General features: G+C 41.8%; 1 protein-coding gene across 1 annotated transcript; it reads right to left on the minus strand.

Annotated features, from left to right (window-relative positions):
* Positions 1 to 1,997: 1,997 nt before the first annotated feature.
* Positions 1,998 to 10,525, minus strand: LOC139420344 (suppressor of cytokine signaling 6). Its single transcript, XM_071170341.1, has 2 exons — positions 10,131 to 10,525; positions 1,998 to 9,021 (listed from the first exon to the last, which is right to left on the minus strand). The coding sequence occupies exon 2, from the start codon at positions 8,996 to 8,998 to the stop codon at positions 7,172 to 7,174; it is 1,827 nt and encodes a 608-aa protein (XP_071026442.1). The 5' UTR covers positions 8,999 to 9,021; positions 10,131 to 10,525; the 3' UTR covers positions 1,998 to 7,171.
* Positions 10,526 to 13,806: the final 3,281 nt, after the last annotated feature.

Raw genomic sequence — 13,806 nt, forward strand, 5'->3', positions numbered from 1 at the left:
AGAACTGGTGGAGAGAACTTATTCCTGATACTGACTGCTAGTCAAAAATAAACATTTTGGAAACAGAGAAGACGGGTGGGAGGGAAGGAGAAAAAAATAAAAAAGGAGAGATAAGTCCTTTCATGATGGAGGCATCTCACTATGACATGCGACCACCAGTGTCTGCTATGAATAAATCATAAAGGCTCGGCATGGCGGGCGGGAGTAAACATTGGTGCATCTTTTACCTCTGAAGCCTGGAGAGGCCTGTCAAAGGCTGCAGTTAACAAGACTGTACCTCCTCATCACCATGCAGACTGTGTAAGAGCTGATCTGAGATCGAAACTTGACACCATTACACCGCACCTCCTACTCCTCCTCCCACTCCTCCTCCCTTTCTCTCAATCACACTGACTCTCCCTTTTTCTCTCCCCACCACCTCCATGATGGCTCTCTCCTATCATCCTTGCACCTTCCAACTACCTGTTCCCCTACCTCCTACTCCTTGAACTACCACAGCCGCTACACTGGTCCCACGCTTCTGGAAAAATACTATTTATTGAACACATTTTTAGAGCAAAATGAATGCTAGTCTTAGAGCGCATCAGATATGTAAAAAACGGGGATAAATAAAATGTCCCTCCGCAAATGTTCACAAAACAGCAAGGCATTACTGCCCTCCTGACCTCAGTGAAGACTGAATGCGGTCGGCAGGGCAAAAAGACACTACTGCTCTAGGGTCATGCAAGATCAGTAGGAACAAAATTGGTAAATGTTCAGGCAATGTCTCCTTAGAATACAAATATTATTTCCCGTTTCATGCTTACTGAACACGACCCAGAATTCACTCTGTGCATCACAACAGGAGACGCATGTTTGTGTGAAAAGTGCTGTCTTCTCCACAAACTGCTCTATTTGGACAAAAGTGTATTGGGACTTATGGATGATTCACTGTTATAGGGGAAATTGGATAGAATAGAGTGTTTGAGAAAATAAGTTAAAAAAAGAAGTCCAGTCAGAAAAGAGGAGGAATAGGATCTTACCATAGAAAGAGAAGTCTTTGGGTGTGTTCGTAAATTCAAACTGGAGTGCCGGTGTGCTCTGGGTATTTGTAATTTCAGAGCGGTCAGATTGTCCATTCATAAATTCAGAGCATTTCGCTCTAGGAGCATTCAGAGAGCACAATGGACGCTCTGCCCGAGGAGTAGGGTTGATCCGAGCGTTCTGACCTCACAATGGCAGTCAAGCACCCAAGCTAACTGGCTAACGTTTGCTTGCTATTTCCAGATACAAATGAGAGAACACCTCACTCTGACCAGTTTACTCCCCCTATAGCAGAGCTGGTTAGGCTGTTTTCATGTTATCCAGAGCGTTGGTGACTGTAAATGTGCTGCTGGCATCAATTGAATTGTCCTTTTTTGCCGATGTTTACTGATACCAGCCATATAAAAGGGGTGTTGAAAGTTCATATATTCTGCGCTCTGGCACACTCAGATGAGAGTGCTCTGAAAACAGAGTAGATAGAAAGAGTCAATTTACGAACGCACTCTTTGTTTTGCCCTTCCGGCTTTAATATGTTAGAATTAGAGCAGGGTTCCCCAACTGGCCGAATTTGGCCCACGGGTGATTTTATTTGGCCTCCCAAGTTTTCTGAGCAAAAAATATGATATCTGTTTGTGCTTCTTGCAGTCTACAAATGATTTGGTACTATGTTCCAGCCCTCTGCTCAAGAAAAAAAATAAAAATCAGCCCGCAGCTGAATGAAATATAGCTGATGATCCCTGAATTAGAGGCATTAAAAGAAGAAACACACGAGAAAGACAAATGGCTGAAAGTAGTGAGTGTTGATCACCTGCTCAACATTACAATCGTTGAGAAATTAACTGAAATTGAGGGACGATGTTCTGTTGTCAGAGGCGATATAAGCAGCGGTTGGCCGTCCTAAGTAAACTCGGCTGTCAGTTGTGTTCTCAAAAAATTGGAAACAAATGGAGGGAAAAAAACCTTACCACAGATTCGGAATATAGTTTTTATTTACAATTTATAAATCGGCAGATACAAAAACTTCTTGAACTGTATCCAAAATGTGCAATTAATCTATTGATTTTTTTCCACAAAAGAAAAAAATACAAGAGTAAAAAAAATTACGTTTGGAAAATTTGACAATTAACAAAATGTAAACTAAAGTGATGTCTTTTTTCCTGGTGAGTATTTACTAATAGCGACAAATTGTTTTAACAGACTATAGTTGTTTACAAATCTACTTTGTTCTCCCAAAATGATAACCAGTCATTATGTGTACATACATTTAAATGGCAACATTCTATTTCCCCATAGCTTAATACAAGGCATTCATATTCATGAAGCAGCACAAATGTGTATAACACATTAAAGAAATAAGGGTTTTTGAATTGTACCAAAGAGGTTTGTGATAGGAGAGGGGATAAAACATCATTGTAAACAATCACCTTCATTTGAAGAGATTCGCAACATCATCAAATATAAAATGGGAGAAGCTTGATAACAAATTCAAAATACTTCAGCAGTTTAAACAAGCGTCAACCTCTAACAATCACCCATAAGAAGGCAATAACGAACAAAATAAATCCCAGGATGCTGAAGTACTAGAGAAGATCACAGCAGAGCAACACCCATAACATCTGTGAGTGTTTATCCAATTGGGGACCTGTTTTTCTGGATCTGCTACAATAATGGCAGATAAAAACAGAAATAAAATAATTATAAGTACATTGTAGTCAAACAATTAACATCTTCATTTCACATTTAAGTTTGCTTCAATTTTACACATTCTAGTCGTCTTCATTCCTCCATAACCTAGCAATATTCTTCGATATGACGCTGGTGTCTCACCCTTTGTAACACATAGACATAACAACACAACTGATGAGTTCAATTCATGCGCTCTTGTGACAAACCTTACGTTGGACTGCGAGTTGTGACATTTTTCAATGTTGTCATTCGAGTGACGACATTAGTTAGGGGAAACAATTGAGAGTTACCCGTGAACAGTATGTATTGTCTTAGTATGATGAAAACCATGCAAAAAAATATGGCTTTGTCTTTGAGCAAGTGTATATTACTTTGTTTTAGATGGTTCAAAAGATGTTGCCTTGCTAAAACAAGCATACAGCCATTACCCTGGTGTAACCTGTTAGTATGTGGCACAGACTGTTAGAAACAATAAGTAACTCCCTACTAGTGCCCAAAATGACAAAAGTTGATAAGTCACAGAAAATGAATGAAGAAAACACAGATCATCCAGCTGATGATAGTGGTAACTGAGTACAACAATCCCTCCACACACAACTGACACATTACCTACATCCTTAATCCATTTCTAAGCATCCATTTCAAAGCAATAAAATGCCAATAAGTCTTTACGGAACACTTTTTTAAACATGCAAAAACCATCCAGTGATCCAATCTAACCTATGGGTGTCCAGGTGTAATGGTAAGCACCTTAGATACCAACCGATATTTACTAACTAGGCATAGACAATACACAAGTGACTACCAAAGAAGTCTGAGATCATTTTCCAAATACTTTAAGGACACGGATGTCAAAAAAGACACTTTAACATATGTAAAACTGTGACTCCCTGTCAAAGTATATGTTATAGAGCACATGTGTAGTATAATGTGTGCTTTTTCCCTTTGTTCCAATACAAACAGCCTGGCAAGACTGTGAATATGTAAGTTAACATTGTTCTGTGGAGGGGGCATTGACAATAAGCATGACACGGGATACATTTTTAAATGTCAAACTGCAAACCTGCCATGAGTGCGAGACAGACAGCATGGCAATGGCAATCAGTGACATCACTCATGCAAATCATTGGGCAAACCACACACAAAAGCCTCGATCTCATTCTCTATCGAGCAGGACATTATTGTGCCATTACAGAGTTGGGAATTCTGTCACGTACCTCTGACCTGGCTCCCTCCCAAATATGAGGAAGGGGCTCCAATATTAATCTATTCTGGCATTTCCCAAAATCCCTCAGCCTAAGCTTATTCCTTTCACCAGGGTCCAGCTCATATGTTGACACAAAAAGGCTCCAGAACAGCATTTAGCCACTTTCTATAAAAAAATAAATGGGTCAGCTGGGCAAAACTAAGAGACGTCTTGTGTTTCCTCAATTTGCTTACTGATAAATGCTGTAAAAACAACTATGTATTTGTGACTTTCCCTTTTTACTTGTACAGTTATAATTCCCTCTCCTGTGCACTGTGATAAGGTCCAAGTCTCTACAGTCTACTGTATTTAACAGTTCAAAAGTAGGTCCTGCACACAGAGGCAAGCATATTGTACGGAACATGACATGTTAATTTGTCCTAGCGCAGCTTTTGTGACAGACTCCTAATAGGGAAGCATTAAAATGTTTATCTTCAGGTTAATTATTCATTACTTACCGGTATTTGCATTTAAAAAGCTATCATACTGCTGCATAAATATTAGGTCGAAGTGCATGGCGTCATATAAACTAGCATTTATCTATCCTAAATAGGGATGCACGATATATCGGTGAACATATCGGAATCGGCCGATATTAGCTAAAAATGCCAACATCGGTATCGACCGATGTCTAGTTTAACGCCCGATGTGCAAAACCAATGTCAAAGCTGACCTGCATACCTATATAACGAAGGAACATGACATAATGACTCTATACGCTATACGTACAGTGTTCCTAAACTAGCCCAGAATGTCTGCTGTGTGGATCAACAAGTCAAGCAGTCAACAAGTTAAGCAGTCATTTGAAAGAGTAACAAAATTTCAGGGAGACAACTCAAAGGCGAAATCCGTTCTCTATCGTGGGTAATGTTGGCTTTCGCCGACTGGTCGAGCACCAGTTAACACTACCAAGTGCTCTATTTCTCCGATGTTGCCCTACTGGAGTTACACAGCAATAGCGTCACTGCTATTACCTTCAAGACATACATACTATGGAACGCCGTTTGGGTCTTTGCATGTCAAAAGATATACAGTAGCACTGTGAAAGCTGTACAAAAAAGTCAGCAAACACCAGCCATGAACGATGTGTTTACAATACCGCGTTGGTAATAAAGCCTCATTTGTTCGACTGCAACTTCTGGGGTACCTAGCTAGCACCAATACAACCAGGTTGAAAACAATGACAAGTAGAAACTGCAGTCATTCTCATTATTCTTAGCAATGATTTAGGAATCCTTGTAAGTATTAGCTAGGTTGCCACTTGTTGTTTGCCTATTGAAATTGAACCTCAGTTCCTGAAAATAAATAGCTACTTAAGCCTGTTGCCCAAAGCTAACGTTATAAGCACCCAGCTAGCTTCATCTGGCTAGTGAAGCTCGACTGGACTGGGTTATGTGTTGTGAAGCTAGCCACAATAAGGATTATGCACAAGTAGAATTTGCAGTTTGCCTTCAAAATAAAAGTATGTCATTGACAGTGATGCAAATGAATAGAAATAGTAGAATTATGCCATACTATTATTTTGAAGGCTAACCGCAAAGTAAACTATTGTGACTAATCTTTATTGTGGCTAGCTTCACATAGATGGGTCCGACCATCATTAATCAAATAGGGTTATTTTAGATGACAGCTACCTATATAGTTAGCTAGCTAACTATAGCTACTGAACCAGATGTCGTTTTGCTATGTTTTTGGGGAAGAACATTGTTTGCATACATGAGATAGCTAGCTTTTTTATGATCAGCACTGTAGGTGCGCGAATCAACTTTACCAGCATCATAGCATACGTATCAATGAATCGTTGTGACATATGAAATACGAGTGATAGTGTAATCAATGTGTAATAACTACGTAGAAAATGTGTGAACGCGTTAAATTATTGTGATGTGCAGTCATATTCAGGTCCTGATTGGTCAACAAGCTAATTTGACACATCAAATAGTGTTATTTGACATCAAATAGTACATTTTTGACACGCAAAGGCCCAAATAGCGTTCCATAGAAATCCTGGTTGAGAATGAAAGGAATGAACAAATGAACATCGAAACAGCACATCAAGTAAGTGAAAGAAATAGGTTTTGATTATGTTTTACTGGTGATGGGGACATACGTAAATACCAACAAAATTGTAGTGACGCCTCTTGCACTGAGATGCAGTGCCTTAGACAGCTGCGCCCATGTGTGTTAACTATTTAACTGTTCTAGAATGCTTAAAAAGGCTACAAAAGTGTTTTTTTGGTAAGGAAAATATCAGATATCGGTATCGGCCAAAAATGTCATATCGGTGCATCACCAATCCTAACAGTACCTTTTACAGTGGGCGGGATTAAATAGTCCAGGCTACATGCACCCACACAAAGCTTATTAGCCCTAGCAGTTGTCATTAACCAACTTGACGGATGGCAAATAAAAAAAGGTCCTCTTAATTTCACAGGGTAAATTCAACAAAAACATTGCTTAAAAATACTTTTGGCCTCTGCATTGCATTACTGCAGTGCTTCTACTTCGGTTTAAGACACCGAAGATATGCCCCACTGCGTTGTTGTTGGATATCTATTTAAATGAAGCGTAAAAAGGATCACGCTCTAAAATCAGCCCATTTATTTCTTTCATTTAATTCACTGCAGCCTTTTAAGATGTCAAACCTAAGCCAGTTAAGTGAAACCTTGTTTTAAATCTGTAAATTTGAGCCAGAAGGCAAAATATTGATGTTATTCAGACGGCTGAACTTGCCATTCTAGAGTTTCCAGTCTTCTACAGCAACTGGAGAGAGAAATAACTCCATATCTCACTGTTGATAAAGTATGTTTTCTTAAATCATGCTTTGTACTTCTGTGACAGACTCGTATACAATATTCTATGATAGATCTCTGGAGGTTTGGCCAGAAACTGAGTCTGAGCGACAACGACTTAACCCTTTAACAGTGGAATTGGGGACTGGACACTGAGAAACATCACCTTGGGCAAATCTGAACTGGCTCACCATTACCAATTTATTGCATTACTTATAGCCAGTGTTTTTGGCAGAAGTACTGCGCAACATACGGAATAGGGTTCCATTTTGGACACGTCCCTGGGCAAAAACAAAGAGCCAATGGAACCCAATCGATCTTGTCTAAACGATGGATGTCTGTAAACCTTTGTTAAATCTCTTAAACTGAACCCAAAAGTGCAAGTTGCTACCATTGTCTGTCCTATCTGTCAGTGTCAACCCTGTCAGTAGTGCTTCTCCTGCAGGTAGTCTTTCATCTTGTTGGGCAAAGGCAGGTTCTGAATCAGGTCAATCCTGGTGTACTGTCTGATCACGAACCGACACAGGTACTGCAGGGAGCGCACTTGCATAAAACGAGACACGGGATTGGTCAGCCTGACGGGGTAGGTGGCGGACCCTGGTAAGCGAGATCTAGAATAACAGAAGGCTCCATTCTCCGAATCTTTGATGGAGTATTCTATCAGGTCTACGATGGACGTGTGTCCCTCCACGTCGGGCTGCTCATAGAAGCTGAAGCGTCCGTTGGAGTGTTCGATGCGAGTGTGGAGGGTCTTGGTCTGGGAGCGGAAACTAAGGCTGAGGAGGTACCTGTCGTCCGAGCTGTCCCTGACCAGGAACGAGCCGTCGGGCAGGTTGACCAGCTTCTCCTCAGCCTCCCAGCGTGTGATGGGCCCCCAGTACCAACCCTGCCTGGCTAGCTTCTTCAGCTCCTCGGTCAGGCTGGTCACAACCATGGGTCCGCTGCTCTGGACTGAGTCATACACCAGGCTCATGCCCGGAGCCGAGTTGGGGTCAAAGTTTAAGTGGTGCCTCACCCGCTCCGCCACGTGGCTGTACGCAACACCGAACCCAGAGCAAGTCCTAGGGATCTCGTTGCTGGGTAGCAGGGGCAGGGGGGGAGGAGGGGGGTGTTGGGCATCGACCCTGTCCCTGGAGCTCTGGAGCATCACGCCGTTAGAGCCGATGAGGAGGCCGTTCACAGACTCCATGAAGAGGTCCACTGGCAGGTTCAGGTTCATACTCACCAGATCCTGGTCTTCCTGACTCTGCTGATCAGCGTGGAGAGAGCTACTGTCCGCCTCAGTCACCACCTCCATAGGCAGGGACCCGTCCAGGCAGAAGGAGTGAGAGACAGAGTGGGACCCCTCTGGGTACATTCCCTCCTCTAAAGGCATGGTGTACTGGATGTAGTCCTGCGGCGTGAAGCCCAAGACTACAGGCACGTGTTCATCAATGTTCAGGTGCAGCTGGTCTCCGTTTTGGGGCTGCTGGAGGTTCTTCAGGGACTCTGTCTGCTCCTGGAGGTTCTTCACAGCCTGCTCCTGAAAGATGCCCTCCATCTGGAAGTCCTGGTGGTGGAAATCCTTCCGCACACCATTCAGGTTGGGGCTGGGGCTCGGAGAGTGGACCATGGCTTTAACTTTCACCTCCATCTTGATGCAAGCTTCGTCTGAGTTCACAGGCCGCAGGGGCCAGGGAGAGGGGCTGTAATGGTGGCTGCGGAGGGATGCCGATCGTAACGGCCGATGGGCCTTGACCTCGTTGAAGCTGATGGGCACAGAGGAGGAGGAGAAGGTATCGTCATCGTCAACTGACCCCATGGCTGTGGAGCCCCCTTTGACTTTGGCCTTCTGCTTGGCCGACAGCCTCCTCTTCAGAGAACCCATCAGACTCTCGCTCTTAGAACGGCCCTTGTTGTGTCCTGCCTTCTCCTCTTCTTCAACTCCTCCACCGCCACCTCCAAGGTCGCAGCCCGCCAGCTCTTTGGTGTAGCAGCCCCTGAAAAGAGAGTCTTCCTTGGAGAAGTCGACCGCTGGCGAGGGCTGCTGGAGCATGACAAAATCCCCCCCTCCTTCTTCCTTGCCCTTGTTGATGTTGAGGGACTTGCAGATAGTCTTAAGGCTGATTTTCTTCATTCTGAACGGCCCTCCTTGGCAGGGAAGGGGTGTGGGACATGAGACTGGGACGGGATGGCTGCACTCCTCCTGGGGTCCTGATGAAGATGCTGCTATCCACAGAGTCCTCCCATCAGGCTGGAGACAGCTGGTCATATACACTGCACAGCACTCATCCCCTGGGAGGAAACACAAATAAATAAAAACATACCTCAACAGTTTCTTTACAATCTGTTTTTAATAAAGTCATTTAGGTGTGAGTTTACCTTATGCATGCCTTTACAGACGTTTCAAGACACACCTGGACTTACTGGTAAGCTTACTCTTATTATTAGAAATGGCAAATAAACTGTACAAAGTTATTACCATTGCATGACTAGAATAGTTGACTCAGTTGGACTAATGTGATTGCAGTTTTCCTTGCTGTAGAAATACTGTTGAATATTATAGCAATATTGTTTGTACATTTAAATTTAAATCCATTCATTTGTACGTAAAACAATGTCTCATAATGGCACCATAACATTAGTGTCTTTAGCAGCAACATTTTCAGAAAATGATTTAGCAGTTGTGCATCTGGTGCCTTTACACATCACGTGTAGTGTTCAAACTATTATTGGCAGATTATTATGAGCAGATTTAAAAAATGAAATGGTGTTAAACTAGCGAGAAAATTAACAGAATTGATGCTCATAGCTAGTTAGCTATTTTATAGGCACTAGTCATTGCAAAAAAAATCTAACAAAACCTCTTGCTAATTGATTACGTTTCTAGCTAACCTTAAAATGTCATGTTTTTTACAATAAATATTGGTCATCCAAACAATCACACCTGATAAATAATATGTATTTTCATTACTAATGACTAATTTGCCAAATTGGCTGTTTTGCTAAACTGCATGGTTTTGTCTGTGCCAGCTGCTAAATTACGAATGCTAGCCAGTTTAGTTAGCTAGCTATCACGTTAGCTACAAAGCTAATAGACCTGGCCAGCTGGGCCTACAGTCTGGTTTTGCTGGCAATCTAACATTAGTTAGCTATTTTCCATGTTAAATCGTTAAGTAACCATAACGGTCTAAATTAATCATAGATATCCCAAATACTACGACAGTTTCACATTGACAGCTAAATATCAATGTAGTAAAGGTTAGACGGCAATGTCATTGTGCTGAATTAATGTTTACAGTTGTCTGGTCAACTAAGTTAGCTAGCTAACTTGGCTGCCTAGCTACATGCATTAGCTATGAGTCAATGAAACAATCTGTAATATTGTTTAGGTGGGTACTTACTTCGTTAGATTACCATCTGCATTCGTGGTAATGTACACTTGAATTGGGTTTTACCTAAATTTGAAAATGTATTTTAGAAGATAGAACTGAGCTAGCTACTTAGCTTAGCCAGTCAGCAAGCTAGCTTAGCAGTCACAAGCATATCGTGGAAGGAGCTACCGTTTCTAGCTAGCAAAACAAAATAAAAGTGCGTTGGAATGGTTCCCCGTTTTATCTATGGCTGTTTATTATGCTGTATTGTAATTTTTCAACAACAATCTATTTTTTTCTGTCTTTTCTAATACTTTCTGACGGACTCTTCCTCTCTCTCTTGCATTTGTTGCTTGTTGAATTGTAGGAGAGCAGGCTGAGAAATACAGCGAATCACATCCAGGGTTGAAACCATTTCTATAATTCCCTAAGGACATAGCTGCTGGAGAAAGGGTCACAGAATGTTGTGTCTGTAATGTCATTCTGTAGGCTTACACATTGCTCAGACCAATGAATACAGAATGTACTCCCTGTATATAGTTCCATTCTTGTGAGATAATGTTACAATAAATGTTAGAATGAATTAATTCACTATCTTGTTAAAGCTATTGGTTGCATCTCTCTCAAGTATCAAGTTCTGTATCTTCTGCATACTTTATTATCTGCCTGGTGGTAGTTTGATTAATTCTATATTTTAATTGATAACTGCTGCAGAATTTAGAAGCACTCATAACATGACCCCATATTTGTCCGGGGGGCACATTTTGAAAAACAGACACTCATGAAGAAGAACTTGGGCGAGAAACCCAATATTGCAAATGCAGTTACCGCTTCTTTTACAGAGAAATCAGAACCTCAGACAATGTGCAACCAGCCACCTTTAGCAAGTATCTCAATATTCAGAGCAGGCTTAGAAATGGAAATTGAGAGAATGTGAATAAACTATTTATGCTCTTTCGGACAGAAAGGAGGGAAGAAAATTATGTTTTGAGACCAGTGTTATTTTTGTACAGCATGAAATCAAACACTAAACTTTAGAAATGCACAGTCGTTTTAGGCACATAGTTGCCCCTTTCACACACACACAACGACAGCACTGTCTTCTGAGGGGAGCAGAGGCTCAACGCTCAGCTTGGCGCACCATATGAACTCAGCAGTCAAGCGTTCACTGAATTCAGTTTGTGTTTGTACACAGGGGTTGAACATTATTTTTCTGGAGATGTTATTCGATATTTAAACTGAAAAGCATCATCCAAGTTCGGTGGACTTTTCCAAAGTAGTGTAGTGCATTACCATGAGCTCTCTCTTACACGCACACCCACCCATTATTGTTTTACTATCCTTGTGGGGACCCTAAACAATTGATTCCCAATCAAAATCCTATTTTCCCTGAAGTTAACTCTTAACCTAATCCCAAAACCCCTAAATCCTAACCCTAACCCTAAACCTAGCCCCTAACCCTCAAATCCAATCAAATTGTATTTATCACATGCGCCGAATACAACTAGTGTAGACTTTACAGTGAAATGCTTGCTTACGAACCTTTTCCAATGATGCAGGGTAAAAAAAGAAGATAATAATAAAGAGGAATAAAATAAAATACACAAGAATGGAGCTATATACAGTATGAGGTACACTATATATACAAAAGTATGTGGACACCCCTTCAAATTAGTGGATTCGGCTATTTCAGCCACACCCATTTCTGACAGGTGTATAAAATCGAGCATCACAGCTATGCAAACTCCATAGACAAACATTGGCAGTAGGATGGCCTTACTGAAGAGCTCAGTGACTTTCAATGTGGCACCATCATAGGATGCCACCTTTCCAACAAGTCAGTTCGTCAAATTTCTGCCCTGATAGAGCTGCCCCGGTAAACTGTAAGTGCTGTTATTGTGATGTGTAAAAGTCTAGGAGCAGCTACTGCGAAGTGGTAGGCCACACAAGCTCAGAACAGGACCGCAGAGTGCTGAATCGCATAGTGCGTAAAAAACATTGGTCCTTGGTTGTAACACTCACTATCGAGTTCCAAACTGCTTCTGGAAGCCACACCAGCACAATAAATATTTGTCGGAGCTTCATGGCAGAGCAGCCGCACACAAGCCTAAGATCACCATGCGCAATGTCAACTGTCGGCTGGAGTGGTGTAAAGCTCGCTGACATTGGACTCTGGAGCAGTGGAAACGTGTTCTCCGGAGTAATGAATCACACTTCCCCATCTGGCAGTCCGACGGACGAGTCTGGGTTTGGGGGATACCAGGAAAATACCTGCCTGAATGCATAGTGCCAACTGTACAGTTTGGTGGAGGAGGAATAATGGTCTGGGGCTGTTTTTCATGGTTCGGGCTAGGCCCTTAGTTTCAGTGAAGGAAAATCTTAACGCTACAGCATAAGGTGACATTCTACACGATTCTGTGCTTCCAACTTTGTGGGAAGTTTGGGAAAGGCCCTTTGGGATGATTTGGAACGCCGACTGAGATCCAGGCCTAATCACCCAACATCAGTGCCCGACCTCACTAATGCTCTTGTGGCTGAAACGAAGCAGCAATGTTCCAACATCTAGTGGAAAGCCTTCCCAGAAGAGTGGAGGCTGTTATAGCAGCAAAGTGGGGAATGCCCATGATTTTGGAGTGAGACGTTCTACGAGTGGGTGTCCACATACTTTTGTTAATGTATGTATGTACGTATGTACATGAAGACAGGGTAAAGTGACTAGGCATAAGGTTAGATAGGGATGGCAGGTAGCCTAGCGGTAAAGAGCATTGGGCCAGTAACTGAAAGGTTCTGGTTTGAATCCCCAAGCTGACTAGGTGAAAAATCTGTTGATGTGCTCTTGAGCACGGCACTTAACCCTAATTGCTCCTGTAAGTCGCTCTGGATAAGAGTGTTGATTAAAAAATGTAATAAGAGTAAAATTTAGAACAGTGTTTGAATGTGTGGGGGATTTGTGTGTGTAGGGTCAGTGCAGATAGTTTGGGTACCATTCATTGGTTGTCTAGCTATTTACAGTTATGGCCCTAATGGTAACCATAAACCTAAGCTTAAAAGGGTCCCCACAAGGATTGTAAAACCAAAATCACACACACACGAGAAAAGAAAGCTTTGAAAATGTCATATAATATATTTTTTTGTTAGGGTTGACTGTTTGGTTCTATTGCATGTTGCGTTCACCTCTACCATTCTGTTTTTTTTCAGGCTCTCAAAAGGCACATCATAAGCCCATTCAAATGCCAAGCCCTAAAGGATGTTACAACCTGTCATAATAATTTCCATGCCAATATTATGATTCCATTTTCTGTTACCCGCCAAACTGACTCTATTGATTTTCCTTAAAGCAGTGTTACTTGGCAAATTATTCTAGTAAGAGCATCCTAACTTGTATTCTGAAAAAAACATATAATATTGGGCTGTCTAAATCTTTCCAAACTGTGTTCTGAGTTACTTTGTATCAGAGCTACCAGCTAAAACTTGAACTCTAAAATGATTCATTGGTTGCCTAATTAGTGTCAGCATTGTTTTAAAGTGGCTCTAATTGTGTTTACTGCTGCTGGCCTAATTTGGACCATACACTGTGTGCTATATTTTGTTTTTTTCAGCACTGTTAAACTGTCAAGCTCATAGAAGGTATGCCATGGCAGACTTGCTTAGGGGACTGCTGTGTGCAGACAGGCCCTATGCAAACACACTAATTACTGAACCCTAT

The sequence above is a fragment of the Oncorhynchus clarkii genome, chromosome 11 (genome assembly GCF_045791955.1).
Source record: "Oncorhynchus clarkii lewisi isolate Uvic-CL-2024 chromosome 11, UVic_Ocla_1.0, whole genome shotgun sequence".
In the NCBI taxonomy this organism is placed as follows: domain Eukaryota; kingdom Metazoa; phylum Chordata; class Actinopteri; order Salmoniformes; family Salmonidae; genus Oncorhynchus; species Oncorhynchus clarkii.

Excerpts from the sequence above, each read along its gene's own strand:
- LOC139420344 (XM_071170341.1), bottom strand. The coding sequence starts at position 8,998 with ATGACCAGCTGTCTCCAGCCTGATGGGAGGACTCTGTGGATAGCAGCA.